General features: G+C 52.7%; 2 protein-coding genes and 2 non-coding genes across 8 annotated transcripts; 2 read left to right on the forward strand and 2 right to left on the reverse strand.

Moving 5' to 3' along the window:
• Positions 1-928: 928 nt before the first annotated feature.
• On the forward strand, positions 929-2,826 carry B3GNT8 (UDP-GlcNAc:betaGal beta-1,3-N-acetylglucosaminyltransferase 8). Its single transcript, XM_037157658.2, has one exon. It carries the CDS (start codon positions 1,415-1,417, stop codon positions 2,606-2,608), a length of 1,194 nt encoding a protein of 397 aa, XP_037013553.2. The 5' UTR covers positions 929-1,414; the 3' UTR covers positions 2,609-2,826.
• A 401-nt stretch (positions 2,827-3,227) lies between these two features.
• BCKDHA (branched chain keto acid dehydrogenase E1 subunit alpha) lies at positions 3,228-24,914 on the reverse strand. Of its 5 annotated transcripts, none has more exons than XM_037157656.2 (11): positions 24,777-24,865; positions 22,413-22,506; positions 16,323-16,505; positions 16,120-16,206; positions 14,697-14,888; positions 11,064-11,172; positions 6,937-7,098; positions 5,120-5,326; positions 4,775-4,916; positions 4,449-4,620; positions 3,228-3,738 (listed from the first exon to the last, which is right to left on the reverse strand). In XM_037157656.2, exons 3-11 carry the CDS (start codon positions 16,365-16,367, stop codon positions 3,568-3,570), a joined length of 1,287 nt encoding a protein of 428 aa, XP_037013551.2. In that variant the 5' UTR covers positions 16,368-16,505; positions 22,413-22,506; positions 24,777-24,865; the 3' UTR covers positions 3,228-3,567. The 5 variants fall into 5 exon arrangements, with proteins under 5 accessions (XP_037013551.2, XP_037013552.2, XP_037013549.2 ...); XM_037157657.2 differs by lacking the exon at positions 24,777-24,865 and adding an exon at positions 23,043-23,057; XM_037157654.2 differs by lacking the exon at positions 22,413-22,506 and having other exon boundaries at positions 24,777-24,907.
• LOC119058466 (U6 spliceosomal RNA) lies at positions 11,794-11,898 on the forward strand. The gene has a single exon (XR_005084259.2). It is a non-coding gene; the product is annotated as a U6 spliceosomal RNA (small nuclear RNA).
• On the reverse strand, positions 12,983-13,179 carry LOC119058465 (U2 spliceosomal RNA). The gene has a single exon (XR_005084258.2). It is a non-coding gene; the product is annotated as a U2 spliceosomal RNA (small nuclear RNA).
• Positions 24,915-25,157: the final 243 nt, after the last annotated feature.

Raw genomic sequence — 25,157 nt, forward strand, 5'->3', positions numbered from 1 at the left:
GCAGACCCTCTCCTGTCCCGTGGGGGCTGGACATGAGTGTTCCCAAGTCCCTGTGCATTGTGGGCAGCGCTGCAGTGGGGGCTGGGCTAGGAATGGGTTCCCGCCCTGCTGGTCAGGCGGTCAGGCTGCAAAGGGGATGGATGTGTGGGGGGTGGGTGCAGTCCAAGGCTCCCTCTGTGCCTGCCCTTTCTCCATCCGGTCCTCACCGGTTCCTCCTGGCTCCTTTCCCCTCCTCTCCCTGGGTCTGGCTCTGTTCGCATACTCCGTTCTCCACCCACATTTGAGTCCCTCCACCTGCCTCTCTAAATCTTCCCATCCATTCTCCCCCCCAGGAGTGGCTTCCTGTCCACCTCTTATCTCTATTTCTCTCTCATCCTCTCTCCCCCTGCAGTGCTCTCCTCTGCATCCCTGAGTCTCCCATTCCCAGTCTCTTCTTTGCCTGCCCCTGAGGGTCTCCCTGTCTCTCCTCCTCACCAGCCCCTTTCCCCAACCAACCCTAACTCTGGGTAGCAACACTCCCCACTCGCACTATTTCTGGCAGGCTGGCCATTCCCTCAGTACATTCTCTGACGCCTCCTGTGATCGGGCACCAGTGCCTTAGGCTTTTCCACTTGGGGACTGTGCCTGTCCCTGGGCCATTCCAACAGTACCCAGCTCAGGCCTGGCTCTTGGTCTCACCCTTTCCCGGACTCCCTCCCAGACCTCGCCCGGAGCCCCTCTGGACGGGCTGGACAGTTTCCAACCCTGCACCTTTCCCTCTCACCAGAAAACCAGCTCCAACACGCCAGAGCCCCATCTCTCAAGTCAGCCTCCTGCTCTCCCCGCTCCTTCTCCCCCCCCCCCTCTTCGGCACCGCCCAGGCCCCTGGGGCCTTCCCTTCTCCCCTCCCCTCCCCGCCCCGCCCCTCCGGACGGGCTGGGCTGGAGAACAACGACACAGCCACAGCTGCCGGACCAGAGCACAAGGCAGGGAGCTGAAAGGGCCTGACCAGAGAGAGACCTGGGGCGCCAGAGCCAGACCCAGAGGTAAAGAGGAGGGAGCAGATCCCTGGCTCCCCAGTCCCCAGGGTGGGGACAAGGAGGGCGAAGGAAGTTGGATTTCTGCAAAACAAAGGAGCTGACCCCAGTGATCCTGACTTCGGGTGAGGGGGATGAATAGAGGAGAGGGTAACAGGCAAGTGGAAGGGGTTGGGCTGAGCAAAAAGAGCAGGTGTTGGAATGGGATTGGAGCAGTGATTCCAGGACCAGGAATAGGGAAAGGAAAGAGCTGGGTCTCTGGTTGGGGACCAGTCTAGGGTCTGGGACTAAGAGGCTACCACAGGGATTGGTGGGGACTGTGAAGGCCCATCCTGAACTCCAAAGCGCTCTGTGACTCCTGTGCAGCTCCAGCAGCCACCCCTTCCCTGGGCTGGGTCATGCGCTGCCCCAAGTGCCTTCTCTGCCTGTCAGCACTGCTCACACTCCTGGGCCTCAAAGTGTACATTGAGTGGACATCAGAGTCTCAGCTGAGCAAGGCCTACCCGGGACCCCAGGGCACCCTGCCAGTGCTCACACCTGCCAGTCCCGAGCCCACCCTGCCGGCTAACCTCTCGGCCCGTCTGGGCCAGACTGGCCCACTGTCCTCAGCTTACTGGAACCAGCAACAGTGGCGGTTGAGAGCTCTGCCCAGTGGGGACAGCACTGAGGCAGGGGGCTGTGGGGCTTGGGGAGCTGCTGCTGCCGCTGAAATACCTGATTTCACGTCCTACCCCACGGACCTTCGCCGCTTCTTGCTGTCAGCAGCTTGCCGGAGCTTCCCTCTGTGGCTGACTGAAGGTGACAGTGGCCAAGTACCCAGCTGTGGGGAAACTGACACCCCCTATCTGCTGCTGGCTGTCAAGTCGGAACCAGGGCACTTTGCTGAACGACAGGCTGTGAGGGAGACCTGGGGTGGTCCCGCCCCTGGAATTCGGCTGCTCTTCCTTCTGGGGTCTCCAGTGGGTGAGGGAGGCCCTGACCTAGGCCCACTGGTAGCCTGGGAGAGCCGCCGTTACAGTGACCTGCTGCTCTGGGACTTCTTGGATGTTCCCTTCAACGAGACACTCAAGGACCTGCTGCTGCTGTCCTGGCTCACCCAGCACTGCCCCAGCGTGAGCTTCATCCTGCAAGCGCAGGATGATGCCTTTGTGCACACTCCCGCCCTGCTCGACTACCTACGGGCCCTGCCACCCGGCTGGGCTCGAGTCCTCTACCTGGGTGAGGTCTTTACCCAGGCCAAGCCCCTCCGGAAGCCTGGAGGACCCTTCTATGTGCCTGGGTCCTTCTTTGAAGGTGACTACCCAGCTTATGCCAGCGGGGGTGGCTACGTCATCGCTGGGCGCCTGGCACCCTGGCTGCTGCAGGCGGCGGCCCGTGTGGCACCGTTCCCCTTCAACGACGTCTACATTGGCCTGTGCATCCGTGCTCTGGGCCTGGTGCCCAGGGCCCACAAAGGCTTCCTCACAGCCTGGCCAGCAGACCGCACAGCTGACCCCTGTGCTCTCCGGGACCTGCTGCTGGTGCGGCCCCTCAGACCCCAGGACAGCATCGGGCTCTGGAAACACCTGCAGGACCCGCAGCTCCACTGCTGAGTCTCGGTGGGGTCAGAAGGGGAGGGCCAACCTAGCCTGGGCCCTAGGCAGGGCCTTGGTGCCTGCTCCTTGCTCAGCCTCTCTGAGGCCTTGGTGTGAGGGAGGTCCTGGAAACATGGCTGCCTGAGCTCCTCCTGGGCCAGCTCGGGCTATGGGACTGGGCAGCAGGGGGCAGAGGACTGTTTTTGTTTTTGAAAAACATGCACTCTCCACTCTGAGGCCTGGAGTTGTCCTTGCGCCTGGGGGGCCCAAGAAGTTACAAGGGCAGAGAGCTCAGCGAATCACACGCTGCATACCCTGCCCTTTATACCAGACACCCCCCACCCAACCTTACTAGACAGGGCCAGCTCCAACAGCTTCCTGGTCACCTTGCTGGACACCAGGTTTGCCTCACCCTGTGGGAGAGCCGCAGTCCCTCTCTGGCACACCTCCACCCCCAGCCTGTCTGCTGAGGCCAGCCCTCCAGCTTGCACAAGTTTCCAGGGGAAGTAGACATCTTAACGGTCTTACAGATGAGTAAGCATCTGATTGAAGGGGCGGGGTCCCAAACCAGTCATGCAGGACTCGCCTCCCACCTCCAAAACTCCAGGAAACAGACCAAAAATGGCAGAGCGCCAAATGCAGAGACACAGTTTATTCAATGCCTGCTGCCCACCTCTCACTCTAAGTTCCACAGGCTGACCTGTCATTCCTGCCCTCAGCCCAGAGGGGCTTCCAGTCATGGAGATGCCCTTGCTTAGCCCCTGGGAGAAGGCACTGTAACCACAGTCAAAGAGGGGGCCAGCAGGGCCCCCCACAATGTAACAGCTGAGAGGAGCGGGGATGGTGATAGGAAGCCCTGCCTCTTATCTCAGTTCTGCCCTGAGTATCCTGGATGGAGCTGGCTGCCAGCTCTCCAGCCCTCAGTCTGGGGCTGCCTCTCAGGGTACCTGAGATGGGTGGGGTGGGGTGAGCAGGGCTCACTTCTCAAAGTGGTCCAGGGGGTAGTGCTCGCCATAGGTCTGGAGGTGACGGGTCAGGGACTCTTGTTGCTTACGGAGCTGGGCAGGCATCTCCTGATACACATCAGAGAAGAGCAGGCTGGGATTGGGTTTCAGCTTCCGCTCGGCCTCCTCGAAGGCCTCCATCACCTAGGAGATACGGGACAGTAAGCAAGTAGCCAGCCTCCCACCCAGGACCCTGCCTCCTACCTGTGGGACCTCGGTGAGGCGTTAACCCACTTGAGCCCCTGTGCTCCCACCTATCTGGACAATGGAAATGATCACCGTCACAGTGGGTACGACCAACATCCCCATCAAGGACCCCAATCCCAGCGATGTCCCTCCTTTGCAGGACCAGGCACTAAGACTAAGCCTATGGAGTGGTTTCAGACCCAGCAGCCCTAAGAAGCAGGTAGCTTAGAGTGGGGAAACCAAACCATGGTGAAGGGGCTGCCCATGACCGTGTAGCTGGGGCAGCAGTGCTGCTTGAGGCCAGGGTCTGCCCTCACCAGTGGCCTGCATGGCCTCTGGCTGCTGAGGACCAGGGACAGGGAAGATAACAGGCTGGCTGTGGGTGGGACACACACCGCATGCTGATTAAGTCACCTCGTCCTCAACCTTCTGAAGCAGGTACCCCAGGATCCCTCGTGCCAAGGGCATGGCTAGGACGCAGCTGAGGTACACGTGCCCAGGCAGCGTGGCTCCACGGGCCACAATCAGAGACATTACCAGGGTGTTCTCCGAGTCACCCAGTTCAATGTCCCCCAAATCCCAGCCTCTGTCCTTCCAGGGTTCCCCATGATGTACCACCTCAGGACACGCCCCTGAGGTGTTGGTCTGCAACAGAAGGAGGTCCTCACCTTCTTGCGTGACTGCTTCCTCCAGGCCTTCTCCTGCTCATCATCCCACCAGCCTCGGCTCTGCATGTAGTGCCTCAGCCGGGAGATCGGGTGGTCCTGCTTGTCCCAGTAATTGACCTCATCCACTGAGCGGTACGCTGAGCTGTCATCACTGGTGCTGTGGTGCCCGATCCTGCCCGGGGGAGGACCATGGGCAAGGAATAAAGGCAAGGAAGGGGACACGACACAGGGTAATGAGGGTAGGCTTTAGAGATCCCAGTGACGGATATGGGGAAGATGGTAAAGATGGCTGTCCAGGCTGGCGAGGGGTCAGGGGAGGCAGGCACCTGTAGGTCATGGCCTCAATGAGGAAGGGCTGATTCTCTGCCACAGCCCGTCGCCGGGCCTCCTTGGTGGCATTGTACACAGCGAACACGTCATTGCCATCCACACGGATCGACAGGATGCCGTACCCGGGGCCTCGAGCCGCTGTAGGGACAGAGAGACGCAGCTCAGACCTCACGGGTCAGATGAGGACAACGAGCAGGGAATGGGGGAGGGGAGGAGAGGAGAGCAAACAAATCAGCGCTCCATTCACTGTCTCCTGCGACCTCCCCTGTGCCAGACACTGCAGGAAGAGACCAGGAGAGCAGGGGTGGCAGGAAGGGAGAAGAGGCAGTACAGGCCCATACCGATGCCATCCCCGCGGTACTGCTCAGAGGTGGGCGTGGAGATGGCATAGCCATTGTTCCGGCAGAAGAAGATGATGGGGCACTCGAGGGTAGCAGCAAAGTTGAAGCCAGCGTGGGCATCCCCCTCACTGGCTGCCCCCTCCCCAAAGTAACAGATGACGATCCTGTTGGCATTGGCCCGCTTGGCCGCGTAGGCTGCACCCACCGCTGCAGGAAAAGAGAGTATGGTGAGCAGGGGCAGAGCCCCACACCTTCTGATCTCTCTCCCTCACAAGACACACAAATGCAGACAGACACACACACATCACTCCAGCCCCAGGCTCCGGGACTCAGGCTGGCTGTCACCAGGCTTAGGGGCAAGAAAGCACCTGATACCCCGACAGTCCCTTCACAACCTGCCCACACCGTCTTCTCCCCTCAGCTGACAGCAGCTCCATCCTTCCAATTCCTCGGGCCCAAAACGTCAGCACCATCTCTGACTCCTAACTCTGTCATCCCCACACCAACTCCACTTTCGACAGAGCCAGAACCTGACACTTCCCATCTCCTCCACCTCACTGGCCCGAGCTAGGCCCCTCCTGTTGCCTTGGGGCAGCCAGAGGGCTGTTTAACGTGAGCCAGACCAAGTCACTGCACAACTGACCACTCCCCCTGCTGAAGGTGCACATTCCACTCTGGATTACAGTAAAGGCCCTGAGGCCCTGCAGATCTGCACTCTCACGTACCTCTCTGATACCCTCCAACCCCATGCACAGCTGCCCCACTGGGCTCCTCCCTGCCCCTCAAGCACCTCAAAAACAGCAGGAAGACCCCGCCTCAAGATGCCAGCTGGCTCCCCTCACCCCCCACCCCACCACACAGCACTCCCTCCCAGCCTCATCTCTCCCTATAGGACCCCTGACGTGCTCTATGGGTCGCATCTTCATCTCGCTTATTGTCTCTCTCCCCTACCCCCATGTCAGCACCAGGAGGGCTAAGGATTCTGTCTCTTTTTCACTCTATCTAGGGGGGTGCCCACACAGCAGGTACTCAGTATGTTTGGAACTGAGTGAATTAATAGTCACCCTGAAAGAAGGTGAGGGCCAGGGCCCCACCTTATGGAAATCCTACCTACCTGCAACAAAAATCCCACCTCCACCTAGAAGGCTCCCCTGCCCACCTTCAAGACATGACTGCTCACTGGTTTCCAAACAGAACGACGTGCATGGACGTCCATGGGGCTTTCTGATGTGCCAGGCACGCTGCTCACCTAGCAGACCCGGCAACTCGTGCATGTGGGGGTGCCCGGAGCAGAGAAAGCCGAAGCCCAGTCTGAGCCTCGACCGAGGGCAGGCTCCAGAGGGCAGGGAGGGCAGCCCGCTCCCATGGCCCCCAGGCTCTGCTTCCCAAGCGCTCATCTTTAACGGAAGCCACACCAACTGCCTGAAGGACTCCGAGGACTGAGGCAAACAAAGCAGGGCTGGGAGCCAGAAACCAGACTCTGCAGCCACAGTCCCTGACTTGAGTCCTGCTTTTCTCCTGCCTGCTGGGTGACCTTTAGCAAGGAACCTGGCATTTGCTCTTCCACACACAGTGGGTTGTGTGTATGTGGGCAAACGGGGTAGGCACAAGTTTCGGAAACCAAAAATGTGGTCATGCTGGCTGAAGCCTGACAGGTGAGGACGACACCACAGTCCTCGGAAGGGTCCCAAACACGAGGGGTCTTGCTCTGACCATGTCACCAACCAGAAAGTTCCCCCAGGATGGAGAAGGGCTGGGGCCTGCTCAGGGGTACAGCACCGGTCTATGTTGTCCAGGCCCAAGATGTGTATCCTCACCCTGAGGAATCTGTGTGGCCAGCGGAGAGGAGATGGTGACAAAGTGACGCTCCTTGCAGCCATAGTGAACAGGCATCTGGCGCCCCTTGCCTGGGTCGTTCACGTTGCCGTAGCACTGGGCCATGAACTGTTCCAGGGGGTAGTCCCGATACATCAGCACACCTGTGAGGGGCGGAGGCAGCAGTTGTTGGGAGAGAGGGTCTGGGGGTGCAGAGCCCCGTGGGGGTCCCAAGGCAAGGCCCTTCCTGCCTGGGCTTCCAATTCCCTGTTTGTACAGTAAGGGAGCTGGATGAAACCAAGGAAAGCACACTGGGAGGCTGAGGGGACCAGCAGGTGCGGGATCCAGGTGGGCAGGCCAGTAAGCACAGGTCTGTCTCAAGAGGGAGGCCACTGTTCAGACCAACTGACTGCTACCCAGAAAGGCTAAATCGTCGAGTTTAAAAAAAAAAAAAGAAACCTAGCTTGCTTTAAAAAAAAAAGAGAACTTCCGCCAAGATGGAGGCATAGGTGGAGATGCCATGCTTTCTCCCACAACCAAGTTGAGAGACAACAAAATATTAGCAACAGAAAACACAGCCAGAACACAGAAAATTGAACTTTTCGGAAGTCTGATACCAACAAATTCTTCAGCCTGACCGGTAAGAGGGGTGAAGCCAGCAGCTGGCGGAGCGGGGTTACACAGGAAAACTCGGTCAGACGGACTCAGGCACGTGGATCCCAGGCGTGGGGTTGCAACGGGCGGACCCAGTGAGTGACCCAGTGAGGGCACAGGGCGGCGGGTTGACTGTGGTCGTGTGCAGATAGACTGGCGGGGGAGTGGGTGGTGAGACGGGACCGAGCAGGCCCCAGCAACAAGAGGCAGCAGAGGAGCCCTGTTTCCCCGCTCTGACCCCGCCCCCACCTACAGCATCACAAACCAGCAACCTGAGCAGCCCTGCCCTGGTAAACATCTAAGGCTCCGCTCCTTATAATTAACGGGCGCAAAAAGACCAAAAATGGCTCAAGAAGATCTCAAAGCCCCAGAGCCAATAAATCTAAGTGATAAAGAAATAGCAAAACTTTCAGATGCACAGTTCAAAACACTGGTGATCAGGATGCTCACACAACTGATTGATTATAGTCACAAATTAGAGGAACGTATGAAGGCTAAACTAATTGAAATGAAGGGAATTACACAGGAAACCAAGAGTGATGAAGAGGAAACTGGGACTCAAATCTAGGGAGTGAACCAGAAGGAAGAAAAAAAGGGCCAAACAGGAAAATATGAAGAAACAAGAATTCAAAAAAATGAGAAGAGACTTAGGAACCTCCAGGACATCTTTAAACGCTCCAACATCTGAATTATAGGGGTACCAGAAGGGGAAAAGGAACAGCCACCAGTGGAAAACTTATTTGAACATATAATAAAGGAGAATTTCCCCAATATGGCAAAGGAAATAGACTTCCAGGAAATCCAGGAAGCTCAGAGAGTCCCAAAGAAGGTGGATCCAAGAAGGAACACACCAAGGCACATCGTAATTACATTAGCCAAGATTAAAATGAAGGAGAGAATCCTAGAAGCAGCAAGAGATAAGGGGACAGTCACCTACAAAGGAGTTCCCATCAGACTGTCAGCTGATTTCTCAAGAGACCCTACAGGCAAGAAGGGGCTGGAATGAGGTATTCCAAGTCATGAAATCCAAAGACCTACATTCAAGATTATTCTATCCAGCAAAGCTTTCATTTAGAATGGAAGGACAGATAAAGTGCTTCTCAGATAAGATCAAATTCAAGGAGTTCATCATCACCAAGCCCTTATTATATGAAATGTTAAAGGACTTACTAAGAAAAAGAAGATAAAAAAGATGAACAGTGAAAGGACAGCAAACTCACAGTTATTAACGACCGCACCTAAAACAAAAGCAAACTAAGAGGACAGCTAGATCAGGAGCAGAACCACAGAAATGAAGATCACATAGAAGGTTAGCAACAAGGGAGTGGGAGAAGGAGAAGGGGGGAAAAGGTACAGAAAATAAGTAGCATAGATGGCAGGTAGAAAATAGATAGGGGAGGGTAAGAATAGTAGGAGAAATATAGAATCGAAAGAACTTGAGACACGTGGTCATAAACTAAAGGAGGGGAATGGTGGGGGAGGGGGTGTACAGGGTGGAGGGAAATGAAGGGGGGAATAGAACAACTGTAATGGCATAATTAATAAAATATATTTTTTTAAAAACTACCTAATTTTAAGTGTTTCAACTAATTACTTTGAAAAATCATCATATGAACCAAATAAAAGTACAAGCCACTAGCTAACAACTTCTAGACTAACGAGAAAAATATTCAAACCTATTTATGACAGTAAAACCCTTCTTTTTTTATTTTATTTTATTTTATTTATTTATCTTTGGAAGGAGAGAGGGAGAGAAACATCAATGTATGGTTGCCTTTTGTACGTCCCCTGCTGGGAACTGGCCTGCAGGGAACTGGTCTGCAACCCAGGTATATGCCCTGACTGGGAATCGAACCGCGATTGTCTGGTTCAAAGGCCCGTGCTCAATCCAGTGAGCTACACCAGCCAGGGCGCAAAACCCTTCTTTAAACAAATTCTCTGGTGGATGCCCACCCACCACCATCAAAGAGAAGCTCACCACCAGGCTCTCATGTGGCTGGTGGGCAGTACCGGAGACGGCACAATCCGGTTGGGTACGCTTGTTCTCCCCACTCCTCAGTGGGGAGGCAAAGAGTTGAGGACAGGGCACAGGGTCTGCCTCACCTCACCTAGCACAAGGGCCCTCTGTATCTGTCCAGATGCAGAGCTGTGTGCTGACCGGTGGTGCCAGAGGGCCACTCTGGCAAGGCAGCCAGGGCCCAAACAGCCCTATGTGGACTGCCCAGCTGCCACCAGGATTCTGGGGCCCTCACTTGGCCCTGCCTGGAGCCCTCACCTTTAGTGAAACAGGCAGGAAGCACTCAGCAAACCGGGCGAGGGCCTGGTGTGCCGCCTAGTGTCTGGGGAAATCTTCCTGCTAATGATGCTGAACCACAGACCATCAGTGGGCACCTGTTCTCCTACAGCAAGTGGGGCAGGGGGGTTCTGGTGCAGCACAGAGCGGAGCAGATAGTCCAGGAGTAGACCAGACAGACCACTGTACCAGTCCGGGGAGGGCTCTGCACAGCCAGCCTGGCCAGGCCCTGCCTCCTTCCTGAAGAGCTGTCCCAGGATGAGAGGCCCCAGTCACCACATCACCTCTGATACTGCTTACCCCATGCTGGGTCCTGTACTAATGGCTTTCCATCATCTATCTGTCCCATGAAAAACCTCAACAGCCATGTTAAGTAACTGAGGAACAATTCAGCAACTTGCCCAAAGTCATGAAGTACCCAAGAGGAAGGCTCAAGATTTGCCTCCCCGGCAGCCCCAGAGGGAGACTATTTTGCAAGGCCCCCACGCCAACCACCATTCTGGAACCAGCCCCTCAGCTCCCTGGGCTAGGTTCTTCACCCCAGGCACTCTTTCATGCACACTGATTTTCTTCAGTCCTAGCTAGCCTTTGATCCTTCTTTGCACTCAGAAGTGAGCCGGCTCCCCGGCTGCAACCTGCCAGGCCCTCCCATCTGCTTCTGCTCCCTGAAGGCTGTGGTGCCTGGAGAGAGAGGCCAGCAGAGCTCTCACACTGGGCGGGTGGGGGCCCACAGTACACGCCACACCTGCAGCTCAGCCTGCCCACACTGCATGGTCCCAGCAACTCCACAGTGCACAGACTGTAATACTATCATCATCATCTTGATTCTGGAGAAAACTGACGTTCAGAGAAGGGAAGTGATTTGCCCGGAATCTGACAGCCAGTAGCCATGGACTAGTCAAGAGAAAAAGCTCTTAACCGCAACAGTGCCCACCCTCCACAGAGGGGAAGCCCACCCCCTCTAAACTCTGGACCTGGCTTGGCTCTCTCTTACTTGAAAAGTTCTTCGTCCAGCTCCTTGGACCTCACTGGCATTGTGCCACTCCTCCAAGAGCACACAGGGTAACTAACGAGAGCCTCTCCTTCATACCAAAAGGGACTGGGCTTGACCTGCCTCGATGGGGACCCCAAACCCAGGCCTCTGGCACGTACTCCACAGGACCAGGACATGGGCAGACGTACCTGCCTCCCGGTACTGGCCGAACACTAGGTCCGTGTTGTCCAGGGCTGCTGCGCTCCCCACATGCGTCCCCTCCTCACCATAGTTAGTCATGTAGAAGGAGATCCGGCCCTGTGGGTACAGGGGAGTCCAGAAGCCCAGGCTCAGTCATGCTGGGCAACCAGTAAGAACTGTACAAATAGTGACCAACTTCTGATGACTCCCCTGATCAGCAGATACTTCCTGAGGGCTGCTCTGGGCCAGGGCATGCTGGAGTTTCCAACTTCGTGGAGGAACTGCCGGACTGGTTAGAGCCAGAGTGAAGGGTCTGTGCGCGGGAGCTATAAGGACGTACCCACCCCACCAAGGAGGGGCACCAAGGAGCAATACCTAACCTAGGCGAAGGTAGGGGTGGATGAAGGTTTCCAGACAGAGAGAACAATAAAGGCCGTGAGCCTGGAAGGAATGGGACAGGCAGTGGGTGGGCAAGTATGAGGCGGGAGTGACAAGCAGAACCCATGAACTGCAGGGAATGAGACATGTGAATTTTACCTGGAGAACCATGGTAACCTGCCCATGGCTGTCTTTGGGGAGTGACGTTTTAGAAATGTCTCTCGGGCTGCTATGTGGGAAATGGATACAAGAAATGGGACTGAGGACAGCAAGGCACACAAGAAGGGCGGTGGCCTGGCCTGGCGGTGCTGTCAGGCAGGGAGAGGAGTGGACGGCTGACGGCCTCGAGCAGCAGTCCGCGTGCTCACTCTGGCAGCACATGTACGAACAAGTGGAATGATGCAAACATTAACATGGCCCCTACGCAAAGATGACACGCAAATTCGTGGAGCACTCTGCATTTTTTATTTACTATGGCCAAGATATGGAAGCAACCCCAAGTGCCCATCAACAGACGATGGATAAAGAAGGTGTGGCACAGCCCTGACCGGTTGGTTAAGAGTGTCATCCCAATATGTCAAGGATGTAGGTTCAATCCCTGGTCAAGCACATGAAGAAGCAACAAATGAATGCATCAATAGATGGAACAACAAATCGATAAATTTTTAAAAAATAGCCCTGACTGGTATGGCTCAGTAGATTGAACACCTTCCTGCAAACCGAAAAAAAAAAAAGCCCTGGCTGGTGCAGCTCAGTGGACTGAGTGCCGACCTGCAAACCAAAGAGATGTTGGTTCGATTCCCAGTCAAGGCACATACCTGGGTTGCAGGCCAAGTCCCCAGTACGAGGCACATGAGAGGCAATCACACACTGATGTTTCTGTCTCTCTCCTTCTCTCTCCCTTCTCCTCTCTAAAAATAAATAAAATCTTTTTAAAAAATAACATGGAATGTCAACTATAATTGAAAACTAAAATTTTTGTGAACACTTTATTTATCTTTAGAGAGAAAGGAAGGGAGGAAGAAAGAGAGGGAGGGAAACATCAACGTGTGATTGGCTCTCGCACATCCCCTACTGGGGACCTGCAACCCAGGCACGTGCTGTGACTGGGAATCGACCCTTTGGTTCACAGACCCCACGCTCGTTCCACTGAGCTACACCAGCTGAAAACTAAAAAAATCATTAAAAAAAAATACTTTATTTATTTTTCGAGAGAGGGGAAGGGAAGGAGAAAGAGTGGGAGAGAAATATCAATGTATGGATGCCTCTCATGCATCCCCTGCTGGGAACTGGCCTGCAACCCAGGTATGTGCCCTGACTGGGAATCGAACCGAGATACTCTGGTTCGCAGGCCCGAGCTCAATCTACTGAGCTACACCAGCCAGGGCCCTAAAAAATCATTTTAATTAAATCTAAAAAAATTAAAAAGCAGCAGCATCAATACCAGGGAGTTGCATACCCTCTTGGCTAGCTAATAAGCCTGAAACCCAGAGCCTGGAAAAGCCAAACATTAGGTTCCCAGCCACCCTAGCAGGATACAGCTCTAGCCATAGACTTAAATGAAAGTCTGATTTTGCAGGTTTTTGTTTTTTTTTAAATGCACTGTTCCTGGAAGCAAGCTCCTATTCCACATTCCAGCTCCAAAAATCCACTTAATATAATGTCCTCAGATAAAGGATGTATCAGATATTAAACTGGTAAAAAGAGATACTACACTTGATCTTAACCAAAATGCTGGTAAGTGATGATTTTGCTTTCTTGATTAAAAAAAACAAAACAAAACAAAAAAAACCCTCCTGCAGCTGGTGCCAGCCTTTCCCCTTCCTTTCCTCCTGCCCGGCACACAACCATGATGCCTGGAGCTGTGGCAGCTGTCTTGGACCACGAGACAACAAGCACATGATGAAAGCCAACTCAACTATGTTGGTGCTGCTGAGCAGCATTTAGTTAGATTTCTAACCAAACATACAGGGACAGAGATGGGTGGGGGAAAAACATAAACAGATAAATACCCAGGGACAGAGTGAATGTGAAAGTGACAGTGAGGGGGAAGGAGACAGAAATGAAATGAAGGTCTCCAGTTTGGGCAAATGGGTGGATGGTGGAACCCTTCACTGAGAACTGGCCTAACAGAGGAAGAGAAGTGAGCCTGGAAGGAAGATGCAGAGACCGAATTTGGACATGCTGAATCTGGCGTAGGACACCAGGGTGAGAAGCCAAGCAGATCTGGGGCTAAGAGGTTAAGTCAGGTTGGAGATTTGGGGCACCCCTGGCACAGAAATAGAAATAAGCTCCCCAGAACTACGTGTAAAGAGAAACAGAGGGAGCTCAAACTGGCACCTGCGGGTGCTCACTGAGCAGCCCTCACCTGTTCTACAGGCCTGGCTCTCTCTCACGGTGGGGGAACCAGATGGCTAATGCTTCTTCTAAGTGGGGAGCCAACTGAAAGCTAATTGACCTCCCAGAGCACAGTGAGTGGGTAGACGCCGGGTGCTGAGCACCTGGCAGGGCTGTGAGACTGGCAAGGGTTAATGGCCTTAGGGGGCCCCTGAGCAAACAGCACTGGGTTACTGGCAGAGGTCACTGGTTGCCACCCAGTATCCTATCCCTCTTCCTCTTTGCTAACAGAGATCTCATTCCACCACAGGCAGCAACTGCCTAGACTAAAATACTACATTTCTTATTCTCCTTTGTACTAGGAGTGACCGATAAAATGTGAGATGTTATTGGGACTACCTGGAAAGTTCTATAAAGATGGCTGTGGAGATATCTGGAATGTGCCATGTCTGAGCTTCCACCTTCCTTCCACTTCTCGCCTGGAATGAGATGTGAGGGAGGGAGCCCCGGCAGCCATTAGGTTCATGAGGGACCCTCAAGGCTAAAAGCCAACCCTGGGAATCCAGTGACACTGTGATGCCACTATACCTCAGACCACCTGTTTCCAGATTTCTCTTATGTGAGGGGAAAAACTATTAACCTGTTGAAACTACTGCTTTTGTTCTGTTAGGATTTTTGGGGGGGGGGGAGGGAAGGAGGTCTGTTATTGCAGGTGAAAGTAATCCTAGCTGACAGGATGAACCTTGATGGATGCGTTGATCTCACTGAGGGCTTCCTGTATCAGCTGATGGGCAGCAAGGGACTTTATATGCTGGTCCTCACAGGATTCCTACCCCTGTAGGACGGTTTCTCTTGTTATCCCCATTTTTTAAAATATACTAAATAAACTGAGACAAAGACAAGAAAAATCAACTGCCCAAACTCACAGCTCTGACTAGATCCATGCCTGGGGGATTCCACAGCCCTGTTTGTGCAGCCAATGCAGGGGCAGGAAGAAGCCGGGCTTGTGTGAGGTTGGGCAGGTGGCCTGGACTGGCATGAGACTGTGGAGACGGGAGTGAACTGCCAAGGCCACAAGGAATAGGAGACAGGATGGACAGGAAGGGCCAGATGTGATCCTGTGGACATGGGAACCAAAGAAAGTGGCTGGGCAGGGTGGAGACCAGACCATCACCTGGAGAGCCACTGTGGAGTGTTCCTGTGAGACAGAGTCCAGGAGCAGGCTGCCTGCCTGATCTGCTCAGTCCTGTCACCTGGGGGCTTCATGTAAATGCAAACTGCCTAGCCAATCCCCATGTGAGGACCTGCCTGCCCAGTATTCTCCCCCTTTTCTAACAGGGAAGGGGGAAGAATACTACTCTGGGCCTGCTACTCTATTCCCTTGGTTCCTGGAGACAGGCACGTGGCCCCAGCCTGGCCTGTCACGGGATGGCTCCGGGAGGGGTCTGTGATCAAAGCGTGGCCAATCTGTATCAGCCTGGGGCCTTCTGCTGGAACATTAGAGACCAATTTCTTTCCATCACTAAGGAGAAGGTTTAATTATTACTAGGCTGGTAGGCTCATGGCATATAATAGCTAATATTTATCATGGACTAACTAAATGCCAAGTTCACTGTCCCTAAAGCCATTACATGTCACCATCAATCCTCACGACAACCCCATGCAGACCAGAAAACTGAACACTGAGAGGTCAAACGGCTTTCCCAGACCCACAAAGCCTGCAAGTGGCAGATGAGGACTTCAATCGTACCCTGAACCCTTTCTCTGCCACCTCTCCAGGAGCCTGGAGCTTCCAGAGCCCACGGCTGCTTGAGAATGAAGGACGCCAAGGCAAAGGAGAGAAGAAATGATACTCAAAAGAGAGGAAGAGATCTGGTGACATCTTTCAATTCCTGGACACAGCTGTGCCTGAAGACAGGGCCCTCTGAACTTGAAGTTACTTGAGTCAATAAATTTCCTTCTTTGACTGGCTCTCTGTCCACTGAGGATCCCAGCCTGTCTGCCATGGGCGCTCCGGGAAGCACTGAGGGTCTCCCTGTTTCTCAGGACTGTGAGCTCCCAAAAAGGGCTCTCATGACTCCTACCTGCTATCTCCTAGCACAGCTAAGTCCCCAGCCCAGCACACAACAGGTGTTTTCAGTGATCCGGTCCATCCTTCTGCCCCTGGCCAGGGCCCTTCCCACATTCTCCCTATAGTGGTTCAAGAAAACCTCCAAGAGCTCTTAAGGACCCCAGGACAGTGGATCTCCATTCTACTCTTTCCTCCTTGGGAGCTATCTTTTGGCCCATGCACAGGCAGGGGGACCTCAGGTGATTCCAAGCTCCCCTCCCCAGCCTGTCCCCACGTACCTGCCGCTGGGACTCATAGAGGATGCGGTCCATGGTGTTGAGCAGCGTCATGCTCTTGTAGAACTTGAGAACCTTCTCCTGTGGCAGCTGCAGATGAAGGTACAGAGAGACATAGAGCCACTGGGACCAGCGAGGACACGGGTGAGGACATGGGCAAGGGGCCTGGGCATGGGAGACAGGGGGTGAGGGAGGTGGCTTCTCACGTGGGGATCCTCGCTGGGATTGAGGATCTGGCCCTGCCGATCCATGACACGGTAGATGGGGATCCCAGAGATGACATTGGGCTGGATGAATTCCAGCTTGTCTACGAACTCCGCCGAGGCCCCTGGGAACTGAGGCTTGTCGTCCAGGGATGAGAAGTGCTGCTGTTGTTGCCTCTGGGGGTGCTGGGAGGGGAGGGCAGACATCTGAGCAGGAACAGCACTCAGGTTTGCACTGGCTCAGCCCCACAGGGCCAGGCAGTGGCCTGGTGGTTAAGGCAACACGGACACACAGGGTGTGAATTCCAGCTCTACCACTTTCCCACCGCGTAACCTCAGGCAAGTTACTAGAATGTCTTTGTGTCTCAGTTCCTCATCCAATTGGGGTAAAAATAACATCTATCCCACAGGACTGTTGCAAAGATGAAATACCTCAAAAAAGTGCCAGGCAGCTCAAGAACTGGCAGCTGTTATTATTATCAGAGACCCAAATTCTTCACTCCGACATTCAAAGCCTCCCCATTCTGGCCACAGAGACCTGTCTGTCCATTCTGCACAGCTACGACAAGCAGAGACACCCCCACACAGAGCCCTCACGTCATCTGGATGGGCTCTTTACTGACTCCTATGCCCAGCAGGGAGGCCACTCAGAACAGACCTCAGTCTGGGAGCTCTTGAATCAGTCTGCCTGGGTTCAAATCCCTTATTGGTGACCATGGGAAAGTAACTTCCTGTTTTAAAAAAGCCACCCCTTTCTCATCCATAAAATGGAAAACGCTTCATAGAAATGTTGCAAGGCTAAAATGAGATCACGCACATAAAATGTCAGCAAAGCATTTGTAAGTCGTACAGAAAATGCTCAAATAAACACTATGATTTCCACCACCACATCGCTGCTGTCCTCTCTCTTCTACCCCTTCCCCTTGCCCTGGTGAACCCCTCCACACGCATCACCCCTCTCCGGGCCAGGCCTAACTCCCTCCACGAGCCCAGCCTGACTCACTAAATAAATATTTGAGTACCTGCTTTGTTCCAAGCCCTGTGCTGGGTTCTGGGGACCTAAAAGACACAAGACATCTGCCCCTCCTGCCAGAATGAAAGACAGATGCTGAACAAGTACCGATGGAGGTGAGTCATGTTCTCCTAGAAGAAGCCATGGGGCTCTGTGGAGTGGAGTGCAAAGGAGGTCAGGTTTCTCTGAGGAAGTGACATGAGAGCTGAGCCCTGAAAGATACCCAAGGGTCAGGAGAAGAGCATTCGATGCCAGAACACAACATGAAAAGGCTAAATGTGAAGAACAGTGTGCCCCCCGTGGAACGTGGGAGGAGCTCAGAGTGGCTGGAGGAGCGGGGAGTATCTGTGGGGAACATCACACCTGCTCGGATCAGAGGTGGCCTGGCAGGGAAAGCCTGTGGGAAGCCTCCACGTGTGGCAGGATATGAACCAACTGAATTTCTTAACTTGTGAAATAACCTTGATCTGGTCTCAGGATTGCAACAGTGCCCCTGGATTAAGCACTTACTGAGTGCCAGGCTGAGCTCTGCATGTACAATCTTACTCTTGCCCTTGAGCAAATGAGAAACCTATGGTTCAGGGACGTAAAATATGGGCCACAGAGCTAAAACTAAGTAAGTAAATCAGAACTGGCTTTAAACCTGGGCAGGGCTGACACTCAGACCCCCAAACCCGTGCTTCCTAACCCAACTGCCATTGCTGGCCTGGTTTCTACACATCTACATCTGTACTTCCCACCGGTCGCCAGAGTTCTCTTAGCTCATAAAGGTGGCTTTGCTTCCAACGGGAGCTGAAGAATGACTGAGTGTGCCATGAGCTGGACCTCACACATGGGTGCTCAAGTGTGTTCCTCTCCTCCCCTCCTGTAATTACAGTGAAGAAGCCATCCAAGGTTCCGGGGGCACATGAACGCATGTGCATTTATCTGCAATTATAGTTGTGAGGAAATTACACTCCCGGCAGCAAGGCAGGTCTGGGCCTCACATCATGGCAGACTCCCCTCTGCCTGCAAGCGCAGCAGCTAAACTCTGCAGACTGCACTTCCCCAGCAGGGTCACACCTCTGAGCACTCCCACAGCCAGACCTTTCCGTTCACCTAAAGGGTCCTTTTGTGTCGTGTCTGTCTCCCACACACATCACAAGTTCTCCAAAAGTAAGGATTACGTCCAGGTTGATTACAGAGCAGGCACTCAATGGGCAGTTACTGAACAAACGGATGAATGAGTGGTTACATTCAAGGGCTTTGGGGTCCCACTGGCCTGGACTCCAATTTCTTAGCTCACTGTGTGGCCCTTTGCTACACACAGTCTCTTTGAATCTCCCCTCCATAAAATGGCCATAGACTGCTGCTGCAAAAAAGTTCCTAAAATAAGGCACCCAAAGAATCTGTTACAGGCACAGGACACACTATGTGCCTGAAAACTGGTAGAAGGGAAAAACAAAATCTAGAAGATTAGGAGGTGGGAAAAGGGAAATGACTGCACCTCAAGAGGCAGATGGGCCAAAGGGGAGCTGGGGAGAAGGACTGGCTGCACCTCACACTGAAGAGTGATGCAGGCCCCGGCAGACACTCCAGACAAGGACGGAGGCCCAGGGAGACACAAATGGAATGAGGGCTACAATCCAGAGGCCGGCGGGGGTTGGGAGGATAGGACCTCAGGGCTCCGCACAAGCCAGGATGTCAGGACAGGACTCCGTCTGCCTACAGAGACCAAAGAACTACTCAGAGGGCATTGTGGTGCACCCCACACATTGGGGGTGAGCTTTGGGAGTGTCGTTCTCTCCTGGGCCACCCCAGGGCTCTGTACTGAGTCTGTGTGCTGTGAGAAAGGTTCCGCAGCACCTGGTGCCAAGGAAATGCTCCACTATGGGAGTGGGTGGTAAATGCCTGCAGGGAAAGGATGCTACTCCACCCACTTTTTCTTTTGTTTTTGGTGAGAGGGTGGGTTTGTCCTGGTGGCCAGTGATTTACAATGGCAGAGGCCACACAGATTTACACAGAGCCCTGAAACCACATCCTCCCCCAACACACAGGAAACAGGGAGGCCTGCCCTGGATGATCTGATCTGCCTAGCAGGTCAATGTCAAGGTGGCCCCTTGTGGAGCCACTCCCTAGGGCACCAAGATTAAGGGCAGGACTGGAGCAGACCGCTGCCCCTGGCTGTGCAACTAAACCTCCCTGAGCTTCGGTTTCCTCATTCGTAAACAGAGGACCGTAGGAATACCTACCTCACAGGTGGTCATGAGGATTAATGACTCAATGGTGTAATTGCTCAGCCCAGTGTAAGAACGAACACTCAGTACACACAAGTAGCTGACTAGTGTATTTGACAACTGTTGTCAAAACAGGAAGGTACTGAATACTGGCTCCAAGTCACACCTGAACCGAGGGCTGCGACACTCAACACACAAGTTACAATCAAGAGGTGGGCAAGCTCAGAGGAGGCAGGATGTTTAGTGGTTAATACAGGGCAGAATGAGAGACACTAGAGCTAAACCGCCTGTGTTTGAATCCTGACTTAGTCCCTCTCCAGCCATGTCATTTGGGCAGGACAGTTGCCCTGACCCTGGGTCCCCTTGTGGATAAAATTAAGAATTGCTACTCCACAGGAATGGTGGTGAGGTAGGTATAAAACCCTGCTGTAGCTCTGGGGGAACCTTCACCGCCAGCATCAGGTGGAGCGTGAGGAAAAGCTTCCTAGAGAAGGGGGGGTGAAGCTGAGGCCTGCTGGACAAGCAGGGGTGAGCGAGGCAAAGGCTGAGGGAAGAACACTTCCATCTGGGGGAACAACAAAGGCCCTGAGCCAAAAGAACAGAGCCTGGGACTCTGGCACCCGGCCACCGGCTGCAGCACATTAATAACAACAGCTGACAACGTGCTGAGCACGTTGCATTTTCTCTTGGCCTATGTGCTCAATGAGCTCGCACAGCAGCCAGGGGAGGCAGGACCTATTATCACGTGGCAGTAAAACAGAGGTGGTCCCGAAGCCCAGAGGGGTTAAGTGACTGGACCAAGGCCACAGAGCTCATGAACGGTGATGTCAGCACACAAAACAAGGCAGCCAGACCACTAGTGCCTAGGGAGACTGGTGAGAAGGGTGGGGCCCAGCCACAGAAGGCACTGCAGATGAGCCAGTTAACAGAGCCCTCTGCACAAAGAACACTAAGGCCACCCAAACCTGCTCCCTCCTGGGGTCTGAGGCACTCTACCCTCAAACAGCCCAAAGTTTTTCCAGGTCAGAAATGTCAGCAGCCTCATCAGTGGCCTGCCTCGTGGGAGAGGTGGTTGCAGACACCAGGGAAGTGTGAATAATCAGCCTTTCTCTGGCCTCAGGGACCCGGGGTCTGGGGGCTAGAGTAGCACTATGCTCTCCCAGGCACTGGAGTGTGAAGTGCTGAGGGAGGCCGTCCTTTCCCAGCATTCGTCAGGGTCACCCCAGACTTGCTGTCCTCAGAGAAAAACAACAGCCATTTTTTGAGCCCTTACTGAGCACATGGTATATGTAGTAAGTGCTTCATAAGAACCATTTCCTTTCTTCTTCACACCTCTCTGTACTGTAAATTACAAAGTGTTTCATGATGTGAAAAGAAGCTGGGTTCCTTAGAAAAGAGACCAGGTTTCTTAAGACAACAGGCAAAAGGGAGATGGATACAAACAGATCAATAATGACCATCTCCACTCATTCCACAATACACACTGGGCACAGGCCACTCAGAGACACTGCACAGGACACTGGAGCCCTTGGACAGGCTGCCGGAACAGCTGGGCCAGAGAAATAACATTCCTGCTGATCTGCACAAACCAAGCTCCAGGTGCTCCCTGATTTCCAACATGGCAGGAACCCTAGTCACCTGCTTGCTACACTCAGAGAAGTGAAATGATCTGGCCAAGGTCCCATTTGCTTCTTGGGGTGCTGGCTGAGAAACTGACCTGGGACACCTTGACAAACCAGTTTTCCTTCCTCCTCTTCACCCTGAGCACTAAATACATCTGCCAGCAACTAGAGGGGGAGAAAGGGAGGCAGAATCAGGCAAACCCCTCCAAGGTGAAAGGATGGGCAAGCAGACATGAAGAAGTCAGGTAGCCCAGCAGTCCTCCCGACCCAGCCTGTGCCAATAACCCCACCTGTCCACTGCAACACAGCCTCCCAACCTTCCCTCAAGGCACTGTCTCCTGGTTCAGCTGAAAATGCACTATCCAATACGGCAGCCCGTGGCTGTTCAAATTTAAATTCATTAAACACAGTGGTGGTCAAGTAGCTCAATTGGTTAGTGTCATCAGGATACGCCAAGGTGGCAGGTTTGATCCCCAGTTTCTGCACATATAAGAATTGACTGGTGAATGCATAAAAAGGTAGAACAAATCCTTGTTTCTCTCTCTCTCTCTTTCTCAAATCAATCAATTAAAACTTAAAAAAAATTAAATACAGCCCTGGCTGGTGTGGCTCAGTGGGTTGAGCACCAGCCTGTGACCCAAAGACTCACTGGTTCTATTCCCCATCAGGGCACATGCCTGGTTTGCAGGCCAGGTCCCCAGTAGGGGGCATGCAAGAGGCAACCACACATTAATGTTTCTCTCCCTCTCTTTCTCCCTCCCTTTCCCTCTCTCTAGAAATAAATAAATCTTTAAAAAATAATTGAATACAGATGCTCCTTGACTTACAGTGGGGTTAAGTACTGATAAACCCACCACAAGTTGAAAATATCATACATCAAAAATGTATTTAAAACACCTAACCTGCCCTGACCAGTATGGTTCAGTTAGTTGGGTGTCCTCCTACAAAGTAAAAGGTCACTGGTTCAAGTCCTAATCAGGGCACTTGCCTAGGTATCTGGTTCAGTCCCCAGGCAGGGTGTGGACAAAAGGCAACTGCAAGATGTTTCCCTCCTCTTTCTCCCTCCCTTCCCCTCTCGAAAAGAAAAGAAAAGAAAAGAAAAGAAAAGAAAAGAAAAGAAAAGAAAAGAAAAGAAAAAAAAAGAAAAGAAAGAAAGAAAAAAGAAAAGAAAAAGAAAGAGAAAAGAAAAAACCCTAACCTACTGAACATCATAGCCTACCTTAAATGTGCTCAGAACACTTACATTGGCCTATAGCTGAGCGATTATCTTGAATTTCATCTCAAAGTAGTTGCCTTCTTCTTTTTTCTCTCACCAGAAGCAGAAGACACAGACGGGCCTTTTGCAGACATAAGATGTGAAAACACAAAACACAATATCCAAAAAATGCTGGCCACACAATGCACTGTGGTTGTTCGCCCTCAGGATCGTGTGGCTGACTGGGAGCTGTGGCCCACTGCCTCTGCCTAGCACGACTTTCTGGGAAAAGTTCAAAATTTTTCAAAGTCAGGTTTCTAATGGATGTGTATCACTTTTGCACCATAGTTAAAGCTAAAAGTTAAGTCAAACCATCTTAAGTTGGAAGCCATCTGTAAAGTGAAAATTTCAGTTTCCGAGTGCTCAGCAGCCACGTGTGGTTGGTGGCTACTATGCTGAAGAGCCCAGATAAAGAACATTTCCACCATCTCCAGAAGTTCTATAGGACAGCCCTGGCCTAAAATCTTCTTTGACTAAATGCTACTATTCAGTAGCTTCCCTCCAATCAAAAATACAAAAGTATCATTTCTAATTTTAAAAGAACAAGTTGGAGAAATAAACATGGGAAAGAAAAACAAGGACTCCAAAAATATGTAAAATTTTAAATACTATACATACATAAAAAGGACTCTGGGGGACCTTCTCCTCCTCTCCCACCCTAAAAAAAAAAAAACAAAAAACAAAGGAGGGAAGTCAAGAGGGAAAGGAAGGGAAGGGCAGGAGAGAGACTTGGCCAGAAGAAAGCTGATTTAATGGGTCCTAAATGACCTTTCCCCACTGCAGCCCCAGTGCAACCCCAATGCAGCCCAAGTCCAGCCCACCTCCCGCCCCACTGGCCCAGCCAATGGGCTCCTGGGACTGAGATCAGCTATGGAAGATCTGACTGCTCCCCCACCCCAACCAAAAAAAGGCCAAAACAAACCAGCCCAAACAGCCCAAACACAAGAGGCTGCCCTACCCCCATCCAGCTCCAGCAATCCTTCTCTTCCTTGGACCCCTCCCTTCATTCCGCCCCATCCTCTTCACCCTCCTCCCCTGTTTCTCCTCCCATCTACAGCTTCCACCTACAGGTTCCAGCTTCCCTTCCTTCTGGATTGGAGAGTCAGAGGGTCAGGCCCAACCCCACAAAATCTTGACAGATTCCCTCCAGGGCCCTCATCAATCCGGGCCTTCCCAAAGTCGTATTTCTCCTCCCTCATTCCCTCCATCTTCACTTTCAAAACCGGCCAACACTCCTACTGCCCTTAGTATAATGCCAGGTCCAATTCTTAGCATTCTACATATTTAATTTTCACAACAACCCTATGAGGTGCCACTGGTAGCATTTTACAGAGGAGAAAATTAGGTACAGAGAACAGCAGACCCTTACCCAAGGCTACACAGCTGGAAAATAGCAGATTAGGGATATGAACCAATGGGATCTAGCTTCATATCCTTCTAAAAAACTATTTTCTTATTGTGAGATTTTAGTTCATAGCTCTACTGCAACCCACACGGCGTTCCATTAAGAAGAAATGTGGACAAAGTCCCCTGTGGATCTCTCTCTCTCCTTTTCTCCTCTCATAAATTCAACAAATATTTAGTGGTCATCTTTTCTGCGGTGTGACCACAACAGACAAGGTCCCTGTCCTGGCATCTCACTAAGGGACACAGGTTCAAACGACTTTTTTATGCAATTCATTTTAAAGATTATTTATTTATTTTTACAGAAAGGGAGAAGGAGAAGGAAAGACTGATCGGTTGCCTCTCCCACGCCCCCAACTGGGAACCTAGCTCCCAACCCAGTCATGTGCTCTGACAGGGAATCGAACCAGCAACCCCTAGGTCCCCAGGCTGGCTTTGAATCCACTGAGCCACACCAAGTCGAGGCTATGCAATTCATTTTAAAATCAGAATTGTAGCAAAGGAGCAAGGAAGTACAGGGCACTATTTTTAAAAAAAAATCCATGACAGAAGACCTGATCTTTCTTTTCTCCTTTTTGAAGGGGAGGGGTCTTTATCGAGAACAAACTCACTAAAGCAGTTTTACTCCCCAATCCCTAAAGCAAAGGTCTCGCCTTCTCTTCCCAGGTACCTCCAAGCGGCCATCGACCCCTGGCAACTAATGAGGAACCCCCCCTTCTTTCCAAGTTGTCTCTGTCTCAAGAGGCCCCCCCAAAAGCTGTCTCACTTCTCCTCCCCTAAGGAAGTTGAAGTTCTTACTCTGAATGTCCCCTCCAAGTGGTTCTCCTAACACTTGCCCCTTCTGTGACAGCCCTTCCTTCACTCCTTGCAGGAATCCCACACTCTGAAGATGGCGTTGACGTCCCTTTTCTCTCCTGGGGATAACCCTCTGGGACCCCAGGTACTCACAGATATAGCCAGCCCCCGAACTCCACGCCGCTGCAGGAGCAGGAAGCCAGCCTGGCCCCAGCCTCGACGTGGTCTCCAAACCCGGCCCACACCAGCCGACAACGCCATCTTGACTAACAACTTCTCGGCGATCCGCCCCTCCCCTGTCGCTACTGGGGGCTGCCCCTTCACTAGCCTGACTCAAATGTCAGCACCACTCTGCAAAGTCAGCATTTGCTATAGTCCTGAGGTTCCTAGGACACTATATGTGTGGAATAAACAACGTAGCTTCCAAAACAAATTACTCTGATAGCCTCACTGTGATTGTTTTTGTAACAGGCAAAGAAGAGGGCAACCTGACCGGAGCCCCAGACTTTTAGGGCCCGGGGCCTCGGGTAGGAC

The sequence above is a fragment of the Artibeus jamaicensis genome, unplaced genomic scaffold, assembly GCF_021234435.1.
Source record: "Artibeus jamaicensis isolate MK-2021 breed Jamaican fruit bat unplaced genomic scaffold, CSHL_Jam_final contig_47, whole genome shotgun sequence".
In the NCBI taxonomy this organism is placed as follows: domain Eukaryota; kingdom Metazoa; phylum Chordata; class Mammalia; order Chiroptera; family Phyllostomidae; genus Artibeus; species Artibeus jamaicensis.